The sequence below is a fragment of the Notamacropus eugenii genome, chromosome 2 (genome assembly GCF_028372415.1).
Source record: "Notamacropus eugenii isolate mMacEug1 chromosome 2, mMacEug1.pri_v2, whole genome shotgun sequence".
Taxonomy (NCBI): domain Eukaryota; kingdom Metazoa; phylum Chordata; class Mammalia; order Diprotodontia; family Macropodidae; genus Notamacropus; species Notamacropus eugenii.
The window spans coordinates 437,974,797-437,990,359 of NC_092873.1; the positions used below are offsets into that span (position 1 = coordinate 437,974,797).

Below are 15,563 nucleotides of genomic sequence, written 5' to 3' on the forward strand. Positions count from 1 at the left end.
CCTGACAAGATAGAGAAGAGTCCTGGCCTCTGCACCACTGCTAGTCCTGCCCAAGATCACATTAGTCTTTTTGGCTGGCATGACACACTGCTGACTCACTAAAATTGCCAGGTCTTTTCAAGACTAGCTACCATCAATCAATGAGTGAGTATTTTTGAAGGGCCTATGATGTGCACTACACATACAGAGTAAAAAATGAAACAGAGCCTGCCCTCACAAAGCCTACATTCTAGGCAAGTGACAACACGTACATAAGTAGAACAATTAAATACAAAGCAAATTTTTGAACCAGTAGCTTGGGAGGAATCAGGAAAGGTGGCTCCTGAGCAAAGTTTTGAAGGAAAGAAGAGATTCTAAAAGGTTGAAGTGAGAAAGGGCTGTCTTCCAGGCACAAGGGGCAATCAATTTAAAGAATTATAAACAGGAGACTGAGTGGCATTTAGAAGTAGCAGCAAGAAGGCCAGGTGGGCTGGGCTGAAGAGTCCAGGAAGAGAAGTAATATAAAACAAGGGCAGAAAAGAGCTTTAAAAGCCAAACAGAGAAGCTTATATTGGATTCTAAAGGCATTAGGAAGCCATTGGAGATTACTGAGTAGGGGGAGTGGCGTAGTGATACCTGCACTTTAGGAAATTCATTTTGGCTTCATTTTCAGTTGTGTCCAACTCTTTCTGAACTAGTAGAGTGGTTTGCCATTTTCTTCTCCAGCTCATTTTACAGATGAGGAAACTGAGGCAAACAGGGTGAAGTGACAGCCCAGGGACACATAGCTAATAGGTGTCTGAGACCAGATTTGAACTCACTAAGATTGATGTTCCTGACTCTAGGCTTGGCACTCTATCCACTGAGGGACCTTGTGGCCCTGTGGAAGATAGAATGGAGAAGGGTAAGACCTGAGTCAGGGAGACTAGTAGGCTATTGCAATAGTCCATATAAGTGGTGAAAAGGGTGTGAACTAGGATGGTAGAGATGTGGGTAGAAAGACAAAAATGGATGAGAGAGATGCTATGAAGGTGGAAATGATAAGATTTGACAATTGATTGGATATATCTGATGAGAGAAAGAAAAGATTTGAAGAAGACACTGAGATTGCAAACCTGAATTATGACAAGGATAGTGGTACCCTCTACAAAAATAGGAAAAATTAGAAGAGAATCAGGTTTGGGGGAATTCCCTTTTGGACTGGTTGAGTGGGAGAGGTCTACTTGGACATTCAGTTTGAAATATCCAATAGGTCACTGGAATTTCAGAATTAGAGTTCCAGAGAAATATTAGGGCTGGTATATAAATCTATATAGTCAATATATATATATATATATATCTTATATATGTAGGATATATATATATCTTATCTATGTAGGATAAATATAGTCATCTACAGTGATTTGCTAATTAAATGACAGGAGCTAACAAGGTTACCAAGTGGAAGAGTATAAAGAATGAATAGAAAAGAGACTGGGACAGAGACTCAGTGGGGTAATGATCCAGAAAAAGAAAATGAGGACTGAGGAGTAGTAGAACAAGTAGGAGAAGAATCAAAGAGAAAGCAATGTCACCAACAACCAGAAAGGAGAAAGCATGATGGAGAAAGGCTGGTCAGGAGTGTCAGATGCTACAGAGAAGTCAAGAAGGATGAGGATTAAGAAAAGGTCATTAGAATGAGCAATTAACAGATTTTTCACTAGTCATATACACCAAGTTACTTATAGCAACACTTTTTGTAGTAGAAAAGAGCTGAAAATGGGGGAAGAATTTGAGTGGGGAAAGGCTAAGCAGGTTAGGGTCTGTGAATATGATGGAATATTACTGGGTTTTTAAAAAGAATGAATAAGATGTAGAGAAACATGGGGAAACATATGAACTAATGTTAAAGCAAGCAGGAAAACAATATATCCAATTTGAATGGAAACAAAACAACAATAAAAACTGAATTATGTAAAATTATAATGTACAAGTTTGGCCCCACAGAAGAGGACCAAACTGCTTTTTGACAGAGATGGTGGACTATAAGTGTGGAGCCTTACAAAAGATGTCAGATTTCTTCAATGTGTTCATTTTGCCAAGCTGTTTTTCTTTTCTCTTTTTGTTATAGGGCATAGCTCTCAAGGAGCGGCAAGGAGAAAGATATATAAGGAAATTGGGTGATTTAAAAACAAAAAATATGAATAAAAAAAGTTTCTGTGGAGTTATGAGGCCAAAAGTCAGATTACAAAGAACTGAGAATGAGAAGTGGATTCAGTGGGTATAGGCAGCCTTTTCTAAGAGTTTGATTGCAAAAATAAGGAAAAATATAGGGCCATAGCTTGAAATTGTGGTAAGGTGAAGTGAGGATTTAAAAAAAATAATAATGAAGACTAGTGTGTCCTTGTTGACAGCAGAGAAAGAGCTAGTAGATAGGGAGATACTGACAATTAGATTGGGAAAGAGGTTGGTAATTGTAGGGTCAAATTGCTGGAGATGTAAGGTAAATCATGGGTATCTGGAGAGGGGCTGGACCTGTAGAAGAAAAGAATCCCCTCTTATTCAGAGACTGAATTGAAGGAAAAGAAAATTAGAGATGATGTGAAAGGATTTTGAGAATAGAATGCCCTCTATTTTCTTAGATAAGTTCTTCAGCTAAGAGGAAAGAGAAAGGGGATGGCATGCAAAGCTTGAGGAGAGATGTTTGGAACAGACTTGGTAGGAAGCAGCAAAGAGATTAGAAAGGAGAAATGGATTGCTTTGCTGTCATAAGAGCCCAACTGAAACTAAGCACTTTCCCCACCTTGTACTTGGAGACATTATCACTTTTAAACCCAAGTACAGGATCTAGTATTTAAACCTATTCAACCTGATTTAATTAGCCTTGGCTGATTTTTTTTTTTTAATTTTCTGAGGCAAAGGGTGTTAAGTGATTGGCCCAAAGTCACATAGCTAGTAAGTGTCTAAAAACAGGATTTGAACTCAGATCTTCCAGATTCCAAGTCCAGGACTCTTTCAGTGCTCCTCCCTAAGCTGGTGTATCCCATCACTTTAATTCTTCCCTCCATTTCCTTTCACCCAGATGCTCTCCACTGTTCTCTCCCATTCCTGGATTTATTTGTATGAACACATCTTGATATACACTGTTACCCCAACACACTTCTATCTCTCCCCCCTATATCCTTAGCCATATTCTAGTAATTAAGAACCCCATCAAATCGGGTCTTAATGAGGTCAATCTGCATCTTTGTGACAGGATCTCACGTTCACTTTGTTCTGCAGCCACACTTAGTGCACACGTGCAAACACATCTGAGACCACGCCCACCTGGATCCAGCATTAGGAGTCCGCCTACCGGACTTCACCACTCCCAACCCCGCTAGGTAACCCGGGCCGTTCTAGCGGAAAGCCCCGCCCCTTTCTTCAGTTTCTCCCCTCCACCACACCCCTCCCCCGCGCGTGCTGTTTCGCACTGCCCTGCGCAGAGGGCGTGCTCAGGGGCGCGGACCAATAGCCAGCCGTGCTCCTCCCCGGGGCGGCTCATGGAGGACCAATCCGGGCGGCGCTCTTGGCTTTACAAATTGGCGCCCTCTTAGAGCCCCGCCCCCTTCCAGAAGAGCTCGAGTACCTAGGACGGGCAGTTCAGGTGAGAGAGACCCATTTTTCCCGAACCCCTACGAATGGATCATTCCTACTCCTCCGGGCCTCGTGCGAATGAGCCCTGGAAGAGACCACTGTGGAGGAGGGGGGCAGGCGGGGGCGTCGCTTCTTTCGCCCACCCGGAGTGCGGCTTCTGCCTTTTTCCCGGGGACTCTGGGCTCTCGGGGGGCGGGCGGGCCCAGGGCAAAGTTATAGCCGTAGGTCTTACCGTGCCTTTTGAGTTGTCTCGGGAAAGTCTCTATTGGCCGGGGAAGGTGTCGGTCGGTGGCTTCTACCAATCAGCGACGCGCATCCGGCTCTCCGTGGGAGGCCTTGCCGTTCGCGGCGGCGCGAGCTCGCGTCCTTCGGGTGTCTCTCGCGTCCGCCGCGGGCGCCTTTTTTTGCATGTTTGCGAACTGGGCTTTCTCCAGGGAGCTGAGACCCGCTGCGGTCCTCCCGCTCCGGAGTCTCTGTACTTCCCCTCGGCGCTTGCAGCTTCAGGGTGATTTTCCAGTTTTCCGCCGGCCTGCCCTTTCCCCGGGGGTTAATTCAAAGGGCCTCCGAGGCGCTGGCGGCTCCGGCTCCGGGCAGTGGACACAGCCTGACTTCAGACTCCAGACGCCTCCCGCGTCTTTCAGCCCTCGCACACCCACGTTCCGGCCAAACTCCTGCGCTCCTGGTGCGTGACGCGCCGAGCCGAGCCGTCCCCACCTCCTTGCCCTTGCACATCCTCTCCTCTCGCTGCCACCTCGCAGAGCCCCCGTTTCCTTCAGAGCATGGCTCCTGTAGGATCTTCCCATCTCTTGGTATCCCCCCTGTGTATATTATGTGTATGCATGTGCTCAGCTGCATACATGTTTTCCTCCAGTAACAACATAAAGTCCAAGGGGGCTGTCTTTGCACCCCCAACATCCTGCATAATGACCAATAGATAGTAAGGACTTAGTAACTGCTCTCCGAACTGAAATGAAGGTTTTTGAACTAGAGTGACGTAGAGGCAGGCGTCCTCAGGAGGTTTGTTTTGGCAGCTGTGTGGAGGCTGCAGAGGCTGGAAGCCAAAAGCAGATCAGAAGGCTGTCCAGGCTGGAGGTGTGGCCGGCCTCAAGCTCGGGGGAAGCTTTGCAAACAAAGGAAAAATGTCCAGGGAGAGCTGGCTAGATCTGGCAACTGATGAAAGGTGGCCAGTGAGGGAGAGGAGTGTCAAAGATGACCCAGAGGTTATAGACTTGGGTAGGATAATCGTCCCCTCAATAACAATAGGAAAGTTGACAAGTGCCAGGTTTAGGGGAGGAGGAGGAGACAGTTCCCTTTTGGACTCATTGAATTTGGGATGTCCTTAAGGAGATACCTGGCAGGATTAGAAGTTGATAAATAAATTGGAAGTCATCTGCATCGAGATGATATTTGAACCATTGGAAGCTGATGAGATTTGTGGGAGAACTTACATACAACGGGAAGAGAAAAGAGTTGTTGGATTGGAGAATCTGGTACATGGGTTCTCATGCTGAAGACCCCGCAGGAATGATCGCTGACTCTTTCTTGACTTTTCTTTTTCCCTTCCTTTAGCGCTTCAGTTGTAAGGTGTTCCAGCTTTTTCAGAAGACCATGCAGAGAGCCTCACGCCTGAAGAGGGAGCTGCACCTCTTAGCTATGGAGCCACCCCCAGGCATAACTTGCTGGTCCCACAAAAACCAAGTGGATGATCTCCGAGCTCGTGAGTATGCCTGCCCAACATATGAGCCAACTTCAGGAGTTGGTCTCTTCTCTTAAAATTTAGGGAGAAAGACCAAGCATTTTAGTCCCCGTCTAGCCTAAGGGTTTGTTTTCATAAAAAGAATGACATAGTCCCTCCTTTTTTTCCCAGTTTTAGAAGAGCAACTTTTGCCCATTTCCCTTTGTTGATAGGAAATTAGAAAAAACACTTGGTCATCATCTCTGTGGCAAAAATTAATTGAGAGGCTGCTTAGTGTAGCAGATAGGTCATTGAACCTGCAGTCAGGAAAAGGTTGCTCAAATTTTCATTCACTTACTAACTATATGATCACTTTTCCTCCCTGTGCCTTAGTTTCCCTATCTGTAAAATGAGGATGATCACAGTGACCTTAAGTCCCTTTCATCTCTAAATCTATGATGCTATAAGCCTTTTTAACACCCTGTCTAAAAGAACTTGTGGGTAGACCATGGCCATGTTGGATGGCAAGAGGACTTTGAAGAAGAGGCTGGTTTTAAAACCTGAGGAAGAGAGTTGTAGGCCTAGACCTTGTTCCTCTACTCTTAAGACTTTAGAACTATGGTGTTGAGTGGCACTAATGCAATATAGCTCATCTCTTTACCCTTTTTTTTCCTTTTAAGAGATTTTGGGTGGGACCAACACACCCTATGAAAAGGGTATTTTCAAGCTGGAAATCTCCATTCCTGAGAGGTCAGTGCAAATTTGATTCTAAACCTGCCAGGTAAGGAGCCCTTTTGGGAGACAACTGAGTGCAGTGGCAGAGCATTTGAGTGGGAGCCAGAAGAATTGAATTCTAGCCTCTGCCCTGCTACTAATTCTTTGTGTGGCTTCAGAAAGTCATCATTTCTCTGGGTCTCATTTCTTTCCCTGTTAAATGAGATTTGAACAGATCATCTCCAAGGCTCCTTACAACTCTTCTAAGTGCTGTGTCAGATGAACAATGATAGTTGTGGTTCTAGCATTCAGGATGAGGAGGGGAAGTTCTGTATATTCAAATGGTTATTCTAGATCTCACCAAGCTAGACCTTGCAAACCCTGGCCAACATCCTGAGAAGAGGAGAGTCATCACATGATAGAACATTAGTGAGAATGTAGGCTAAGAAGCAAAGATGTGTGTTGATTCCATTTGGAAGGCTGTGTTTTCCAGAAGTTCCTATGGGCCAGAATTGAATGCTGACCCTTCTACAGATCCACTTTTACCTGTGCTAATTTGGGCAAAAGTCACTCCATCTCTCTGGGATGCAACACATCTGTAATGTTGCATTACATTACGTACAGAGGGTTGGACTGTGGGATCTCAAAGGCCCTGTGGTCCTCTCATTTGGGGATGGTGTACATGTGAGAACTGTGGATGATGCTATAGATCACAGCAACAGCAAGTAACTGTCCTGTGCTTTTACAGGTACCCATTCGAACCTCCAAAGATACGCTTTTTGACTCCCATCTACCATCCTAACATTGACTCTGCAGGGAGGATCTGCCTGGATGTCCTCAAACTGCCACCAAAAGTAAGTGAGGGGTTTATAGGAAGCACCTATTTTTGTATCAGACACCTTGTAATAGGAATGTGCTTTCTTTCGCATCTTCATACAGGGTGCTTGGAGACCGTCCCTGAACATTTCCACAGTATTGACCTCCATCCAGCTGCTCATGTCAGAGCCCAACCCGGATGACCCTCTCATGGCTGACATAGTAAGTGTCTCTCATCTCTGGTGCATCCCCCCTTCACCCCTAAGCTGCAGCACCTGATTTCAGAGGTAGGACACTCCCCTTCATCATCTTCTCTGCTTCTTTCCTAGTCTTCAGAGTTTAAGTACAACAAACCAACCTTCCTCAAGAACGCTAGAGAGTGGACCGAGAAGCATGCTCGTCAGAGGCAAGAGGTAATGCTCTGAATGGCCTCCTGCTCTGTTTCTATCCACGGTGGATTTATCTCAGCTGACAAGTGCAAATTTGTGCTGCTGAAATATTTGGCTTTTCTCCCATTTTCTTCATTTTGCCCCTCACCCAAAGTAAGAGAGAGAAAGGGCTTCTTATCTTGCACTACAATCCTCTTACCATTGTGTATCCTTCCTGAGCACAGAATGGCTTGTCCAGTGTCACAGAGCTATTAAATGTCTGAAGCAGCATTCAAATCCACATCTTCTTACTTCCAAACACAGTGCTTTATCTATTATGTCCCATAGCTGGAGAAAGAGGAATATGTAATCAGAATGCCTTAGAGCTCAGGTATGTGCATGTGTGTTTAGTGGAAGGGGGCAGGATTAGTTAGTCAGTAAAAAGGAAGAGCCCCCTCCCAAAAAGGGGGACTGGGCTTCATCAGTGGAAGTTTGTTCATGGAGTACTCATCACAGTTCCCTTTCTAGAATGACCAGATGACATTTTCTCTAACAGTCTTTTAACTAATTGTGAACTATTGAGACCATGGCTTTGTCCTTCCCTCTTCCGGTTGGTACCTGCCAGCCACACTCCCTTGATAACACTAGAGGGCAGGCTGCCTCTGCTTACTACAATGCATTATTTAGGATGGGTTGGGGGTAGGGTAAAGAGTCTTTTCTTCCAGTGGAGTAGAAGTGGAGGAGGGGAGCAGTTTGGGGTTTGACAGATGACTTCTTTGGGGATAATCTGTCTGAGAACTTAACCAAGAGACCTTTTATGAAGAAAGAGAGAAGTGAACCCCTGGCACAGTCCCTAAATTCACCCCATTGGTTTCTATTAGCTACAAAGTTCTTTCACCACATCAAAATTCAAATTGCTGAACTACAAGGCCCTTCAGAATAAAGGTTCATGATGGCCTCTGTTTCTAGACCTACTTTACAAGCTTGTTGTGAGAGAAGTACTCCATAGAGTAGGACATTTGGGCTGCTAGGGGTTTATTAATTACAGGGGTTTCAGGGAATGAGTGAATGAATGAAAAGAGCCTTTTCCCTGGATCCAGCACTGCGCTAAGCACAGGGGATAATTGAGTAAGACAACCCCTAAAGGCAAATTCACCTCCAAGGTTAATGACAAAGCTCTGGAATCCTCCCAAGACATTAGTTGGTCAGGTGACAGGAGCCCAGAGGCTTCAGGTCATGGAGGCTGGGAAGATGGCTAAGCCTGGTAATCTCCATCTCACTGGATGTTGTTTAAATGGTAGCTCCTATCTTATCCATGTAATATGAACCATCAGAGGGCCTCCATGGGGTCTCACTCCCTTTGGGGAAGAAGTTGAAGGGAATGCAAGGGGAGGGACCTCCTAGTGGTGAAGGGGTCTTTTGCAGTTAGGCTCATCTGTGTAGGATTTGAGTGGTCTTAAAGGGGAACAGAAAGCAAAGGGAAGAAGATAGCCCAAGTCATGCCACTCCACTCTTGGTTTACCCCAGTGTCAGTCCTTGTTCTTCTCTTTACCCCTTCTGTGCTTTTTCTCATGCTGAAGACAATGAATGAGGATGTGGAGAATCTGCCAGAACCCAGTAACCCCAAAGTTGTAGAAGCACCACAGAAAAGAAAAGGCTGCAAGCTGGGGGGAGCGGAGAAGAGGCTTTGTCCTGATGCATAGGGAGCCCATCATGATCCGTCCCACTTCTGTCAATGCTTCTGATTGTGCCTCGTCTGTGTAAATGTTTTTCTTGGTCTTTGATGAGGGTGGAATGGTTTTTCCCTTATAAAACAGGCCTTGTATATTTATATATACTACAGTAGACTAATTCTCTGAATGTAATTTGTTGTATTTATTTCGTACATATGTATTTTGAAACCTTTTAACCTGAAAAATAAATAATCATTTAACATTGGGCCTGTGTTTACCTTGTTGTGTGTATTTGGGAGTGAGCTGGTAGAAGACAATATACAATCAGAATGTTAAATTAGTTAGCATTGTTGCCATTACTTCCTATTTTATCCTCTTTCCACCATCAGAAAGGAAACCGTGACATAGGTATAGGATTGCTGTTCCAAACAGTTCATTTGTCACTAGGTTTTCAGGAATCCAGCATAATGTGGGAATTGTGATACTAGAACATTTTCTTGCTTATTTGCCTTTCAGCCTCCCAGTGATTTTTGCATAGCTAGTAATAAGTTCCACTAGGTGGTGCCATGATGCATAGAGCGCTGGGCCTGGGGTCAGGAAGACTCATCTTCCTGAGTTCAAATCTGGCCTCAGACACTTGCTAGTTGTATGACTCTAGGCAAGTCACTTACCCCTGTTGGCCTCAGTTTCTTCATCTCTAAAATGAACTGGAGAAAGAAATGACAAACCATTCCACTATCTGTGCCAAGAAAATCCCAAATGGCATCATGGTAAATCATACACAACTGGAAACGACTGAACAAGAAAAGTTATCAATGCAAAATACAAAGGAAAATACTTCAGAACAGTTATGCTGTGGTCCTATAAGACTATCATAGAATCAACTTAAGGTATATGTTGCAGAACTTGCTGAATGGACTGTGAATTTTTTTTCACCGTCTAAATAACTTAATTGATTCATTGTTTTGGACTACTTTTGACTAGAGCAATATTATGGAATACAATAATGAGAATCCCTGCTGGTGCATATTTTCTTTAAAAAACCACATTAACATTATGTTCTATTGTACTTTTATTTATTTTTTAAAGTGTTTTCCAATTACATTTTCATCTGGTTGGTAAGGGAGTCCTGCAGGCTAGTATGTAGCCTTGATACCTCTGAACTTGAGTATAAATATATAGATATAGGTAACAGTTTATTCAGGGGCTTTGTTTTGGACACTTGAAAGGGATGCTAGAGAAAAACCAATTTTTAAAACATTTAATACGTTATTTTTAGCATTCACTTAAAAAAAATTTGAGTTCCAAATTCTCCCCCTTTCATCAAGGCAAGCAATGTGCTATCAATTATACATGTGAAATCATGCAAAACATCTACATGTTAACCATATTGCAAAAAAAAATGAAAAAATATGCTTCAATCTGCACTCAGACTTTGTCATTTCTCTTTCTGGGGTTAGCATTTTTCATCATGAATTCTTCCCAATTGTCTTAGATCATTGCGTTTATCAGAATAGCTAAGTCATTCACAGTTGATCATTGTACAATATTACAACTTGTGTATAATATTCTCCTGGTTCTGCTCACTTCATTCTGTATCAGTCCATGCAAGTCTTCCCAGTTTTTTCTGGAACTATTTTGCTCATCATTTCTTAAAGTACAATAGTATTCCATCACAATCACATACCATAACTTGTTCAGTCATTCTCCAATTGATGGGCATCCCCACCAAACCAATTTTAATCTTCTATTCCTGTTTTTCTGCTTCCTTGATGTAAAATTTCTATTTAAGAGTTTGATTCAGGAAATACATAGATGATTAATAATAGAAGGTTTTCAAAGTACTTTTCAAATATATCATTTGATCCTCACAACAACTTTTGGAGGTGTTATTCCCATTTTACAGATAAAGAGACCAAGGTACCAAGAAATTGAGTGATTCACCCATCGTCCATAGCTAATAATAGATGCTGGATTTGAACTTAGAATTTTTCCAACACTATTTTCTGTGCCACTTAGCTTAATGTCTCAAAGGGGTAATAAGATACAAAAAATAAGTAGCCTGTGATAAATTCTGTTGGAGTTACAAAGCGAGAGTATAGAAGAAGAGAAAGTATGCATCTGCTTGGGAGGAGCATATAATGTCATAATTTTTCAATGTATTGGTTAATTTTGTTGATTTTTTTCCTCTTTATATTATAAAGGATGACCGGGAGGGAGGAAGGGAAAAGTGAAATAAAAGCAAAAATTAGTATGAAAAATTTATTCTAAAACAAACCAAAAAATTGGATTCTTATTTCCTTGTCCTTTCATTTTCTGGTCAGAGGAGTGGGTTGGAGTAAGGGTAGCAAAGTGAGGAGAGAGGTAAGGGTTAGCCTCCCCACCCTCGCCTATACCTTCCATCCCTGCCTTGAGACAAAATTTCTAGACTCTGAACCTTGGAGCTGTCCAACCAGCACCTCTAAGACGACCCTTCCCAGTCTCTAATAATGTAGGCACTTCCTGGTTCTCATACCTGGGTTGGGGTGGGAGGTAAGGGAAGGGAGGGAATAACCATAGAAAGGCTCCAGAAAATTGCTTCATCTCCCTTCCCAGTAGTCAATTGGTTCTACCACCCTTAAACTGTAAACTGAGGGTTTCCTAGCCTAGGGAAAAGTTTCTCATCTCTGAAGTCCCTAATTAAAGAGGAAAGATGACATCCATGACTGATCTTATAAACACTGTGGATTCTAAGCTCCTTTTTCCAGCTGCCCCACCCCCTTCACTGCCTCCCCTTCCACTCCCCTAAACTAGCTAAATAAGAACAGACTTTACCACCCACCTTGTGGGCAGTCACTGAGCTAAGGCTGGGCACTGGCTATTTATCCTTCAGCTGCTGAGAGAATTCAACACACACAAATAAAACTCCTTTTCCAGCCCTAGTGTGTATTTTTCCATCAGCATGCACCATCCCCCTCCCAAGTTAGCTTGTTTGGGTGGGTTGGGGAAGCCTGAAGGAGGTGGGGAGGCGGTAAGAAGAAGGGAAGAGGAAGGGTCTGTAGGGAGATTTGGAGGACTTGGTCACCACTATGGCTAGGATGTGATTGCCAGCATTTAAAGTCCAGTCCAGGATGGTGCTGCTAGTAGGACTCGGTGAAGTTCTGAGAGAAACCAGAAACCAGAAAACATGCTCTCCATGGAGCTTGGAAACATCACACACCACCTCTGACAAGCTGGGTTCTTGTCAGAGGCCCCAGACCCCTTGTAAGTCCTGGACTGGAGTGGAGAGTAAACTGAATTTTAAGGGTTATCTAAGTGTTGGGCTGAATTATTCTGATTGGAATATTCCATGGGGGAGATATTTCTTTTTTTTCCTTTTTAAGTATTTTATCAATTTCCCCCCATTTTTTATGTCATTACCACTTCTCAATGACTTGTCTCTCCCCCAATGGAACCCTCTGTTGTAATAAATAAGTGAAAGTGACCTATTCATTGCTTTGTTGTTCAGTTGTTTCAGTCATGTCCGATTCTTCATGACCTCATTTGGGGTTTTCTTGGCAGAGACACTGGAGTGAGTTGCCATCTCCTTCTCTAGCTCATTTTACAGATGAAGAAACTAAGCAAAGATTTGGCAGTTAAGAGATCATTGATAACTTTGAAGAGAGCAGTCTTAGTTGAATGACGAGTCAAAAGTCAACTTATAGTGGATTTAGGTGTGATAAAAGAAGAATTAGAGATAACTCTCTCAAGGAGAAAGAGAAGAGAGAAGAGCTATAAGATGATAGCTGATGAGCATGATAGAATCTAGTGAGGTCTGGGTTTTTTTTTTTTAAAGGATGTGGATTTGTTTGTAGGCAACAAAGAAAGAATCAGAAGGCTTTAAGGTGTTGAATATTAGAGTAGGCATGATGGTGGGGACAATCTCCTGGAGAAGATGTGGGAGATGAACTCAAGGTACACGTTGAAGGATTGATCTTTTCAAGGGAAAGAGCTAGCTCTTCAGCAGACTAGAGTAAAGGAGAGTTAGAGATAATGTCAAGGGGTTGTAAAATGGGAAGGATCTTATGTCAAATAGTCTTGGTTTTCTTGGTTAAAATATGGGTCAAGATCCTCAGCTAAGAGGTTGGGGGATTAGCTTGAGGAAGAGATTCGGAAAAACCAATATGGTCGGTCAAATAGGGAGGAGTCAAAGGAGAGATTACATAACTGCAATCACCAAGGTTTCAACACTTTCCTTAGCTTCATTCCACAGCAGTGAGCAGCAGTTGAGGAAGTAAATGGTGGCAATGGTTTAGGGTTGTAATTAAAGGGTATAAAGAATGAAAGAGGGTCCCCAAGTCAAGCCTTGCTCCAAGAAGAGGGGTTAGTTCTCCAAGAAAATCCGTGAGGCCTAAGATTCAGGGCTGGATCGTGAGATACTTTGATGTGAGCGAGGGGCTATAGAGAACCTTTTCTACTCTCCAAGATTAATCCACTCTCATCTATTAAAAAATGAAAAGGAGAGGCCCTGGCAGAGTGAGAGGACAAAGCTGAGTAATGAAGTTGGAGGTATTATCTTCAGCTGAAGGGGTCGGGGAAGTCTTTATGGAGTCTGAGGTGAGCTTTGAATAAAGAGAAAGACTTCAGTGTGACTCGGCCTATTGGGACAGAGGGGAGTCCATTGTAGGCATGAGGAACTCCAGAATAAAGATACAGAGATGAGGAAGGAGATGGCAGATGAGAAGGGGACAGAGAGAAATCAAATGGGCTACTCTGGGATCTTTCATTCCCTATCATATCTTGACACATGAGATTTCTTCCAGCTCCCTTCCTGAGACTTTTGTTCTTGAGACTTCTTCTCTTAGGCCTCTTATATAATAGTGTCTCCCCATCCCCCACCCCCTTCCGCCCAAAGTTATTGTGAGGATCCAATGAGATAATCACAAAGCACTTAGAACCATGCCTGGCATGCAGTAAGTGATATATAAATGTTATTTATCACCATCATTATTTCATTATTATTTCTCCTCTTGGATCAGAAGCCCAAACAAGCCCAATGATGCTCTACAATGGGTCCCCAGAATTCCTAAGGTAGAAGTGCATCTAGCTTTCTCCCTTCCTAAACTGGGCTAAATTCTGGCCTGAACTCTGGATAATTGTTCTGTCTCACATTTTAGCCTCCATAATGCTTTACAGGGGGCAACAGAGATAGAATTGGAGGACCTGGGCTTGAATTCTGGTTCTGCTTACTACCTTGGTCAAACTGATTAACCTCAGTTTCCCTCTCTGTAAAATAACCTCTGAGGTCTCCTCCACAGCCCCTCTAAAATAGATGATACGAGTATTTGACTCCCATTTTACAGATGACAAAACTGAGGCCCAGAAGGGCTTTTTGATATGCTCACTATCACTAGTGGATCACTTGATACTAATTAATAAGTGATAGGGCTAGGATGGAAACTCAATTCAATTCAGTTCAGTCGTTAAGTCTTTCTATGTACAAGGCATGGGCAGCTAGGTGATGCCACAGTGCATAGAACACCAGGCCTGGAGTCAGGACAACATCCTGGGTTCAAATCTGCGCTCAGATACTTACTAGCTGTGTGACCCTGGGCAAGTCACTTAACCCTGTTTACCTCAGTTTCCTCATCTATAAAATGAGCTGGAGAAGAAAATGGCAGACCACTCCAATATCTTTGCCAAGACAACTCCAAATGGGTTCATGAAGAGTTGGACAGAACTGAAATGACTGAAAAACAACGTGCACAAGGCACTGTGTTAGCCCTGGGGATTCAAAGGTAACCAATCAGTCTCTGACCTCAAGAAGCTCACATTCACCTGGGGGACGATGGAAGGAATCTACATACATAGATGAGTAAATAAAAGTAAATTCAACAGGGAGATAGCAGTGGGTGGAAGGGAGTAGAAGACAGTACCAGGGACCTGCACTCTGAAGAAAGCTTCAGATTGTAGGAGGCAGGAAGGCAGTACAGTACGTTCAATCCATTTCCTTTGCAGATGGATTGGGAGACAGAGGCTCAAGGGGAGGCAACAGACAACAGGCCAGTCCAAGTGGAATGGAGAGTCTGTGAAAGGGAGAGGGCAGGTGGATTGTCAAAGGCTTTAAATGCCAAGTGAGGACTTTGCATCTTATTCTAAAAAAGATAAGAAGAATTGAGAGCATCAAGGTCGCATTTGTGTTTCAGGAATATTAATTTTTTAAACTTATTTTTAGTTTTCAACATTCATTTTTATAAGATTTTGAGTTCCAACTTTTTCTCCCTCCTGCCCATCCCCTCTCCCCAAGACAGCCAGGCTATACGTGCACAATCATATTAAACATATTTCCACAAGGAATATTAATTTGATAATCTCTTATCACACAGAATGTGAGTTCAAATCCCAGCTTAACTGCTCACTACTCTCTGGGCCTCAGTTTCCCATTCTGTAAAATGAGGGAGTTGGGTCAGATGATTTCTAAGGTTTCTTTCAGATCTAATTCCATAATCCAATGATCTTAGGTCCAGTGTTCTTTCTTACCCTTCTTCTTTATAGCATATGTTATCTGGGATGGTTTAGGTAGTCATGGGTTGGGCTGGATCTGAATTAGGGCTGGTTCTGGCTCGAGACAAGCCTGGGCTAGCTTGGCATCTTTTTCAAACAACGTAGAAAGGCCGCTCACTCCCAGGTGAATTTTCTCCCTGTCCTAACTGGTACCTTTTAACATTTACCCTGCACTTATCCTATTCCCCACCCTTGTTGAAT

The 15,563-nt window shown here is 43.2% G+C and overlaps 1 protein-coding gene across 2 annotated transcripts; it reads left to right on the top strand.

Moving 5' to 3' along the window:
* Positions 1 to 3,500: 3,500 nt before the first annotated feature.
* UBE2T (ubiquitin conjugating enzyme E2 T) lies at positions 3,501 to 9,105 on the top strand. 2 transcript variants are annotated; one of them, XM_072648195.1, is made up of 7 exons: positions 3,501 to 3,604; positions 5,164 to 5,311; positions 5,950 to 6,019; positions 6,732 to 6,837; positions 6,923 to 7,021; positions 7,129 to 7,212; positions 8,748 to 9,105. In XM_072648195.1, exons 2-7 carry the CDS (start codon positions 5,203 to 5,205, stop codon positions 8,868 to 8,870), a joined length of 591 nt encoding a protein of 196 aa, XP_072504296.1. In that variant the 5' UTR covers positions 3,501 to 3,604; positions 5,164 to 5,202; the 3' UTR covers positions 8,871 to 9,105. The 2 variants fall into 2 exon arrangements, with proteins under 2 accessions (XP_072504296.1, XP_072504295.1); XM_072648194.1 differs by having other exon boundaries at positions 3,561 to 4,276.
* Positions 9,106 to 15,563: the final 6,458 nt, after the last annotated feature.

Coding starts and splice junctions, on each gene's coding strand:
- UBE2T (XM_072648195.1), top strand. CDS start 5,203: ATGCAGAGAGCCTCACGCCTGAAGAGGGAGCTGCACCTCTTAGCTATG. Junction 6,020..6,731: donor GAAATCTCCATTCCTGAGAG/GTCAGTGCAAAT, acceptor GTGCTTTTACAG/GTACCCATTCGAACCTCCAA. Junction 6,838..6,922: donor TCCTCAAACTGCCACCAAAA/GTAAGTGAGGGG, acceptor ATCTTCATACAG/GGTGCTTGGAGACCGTCCCT.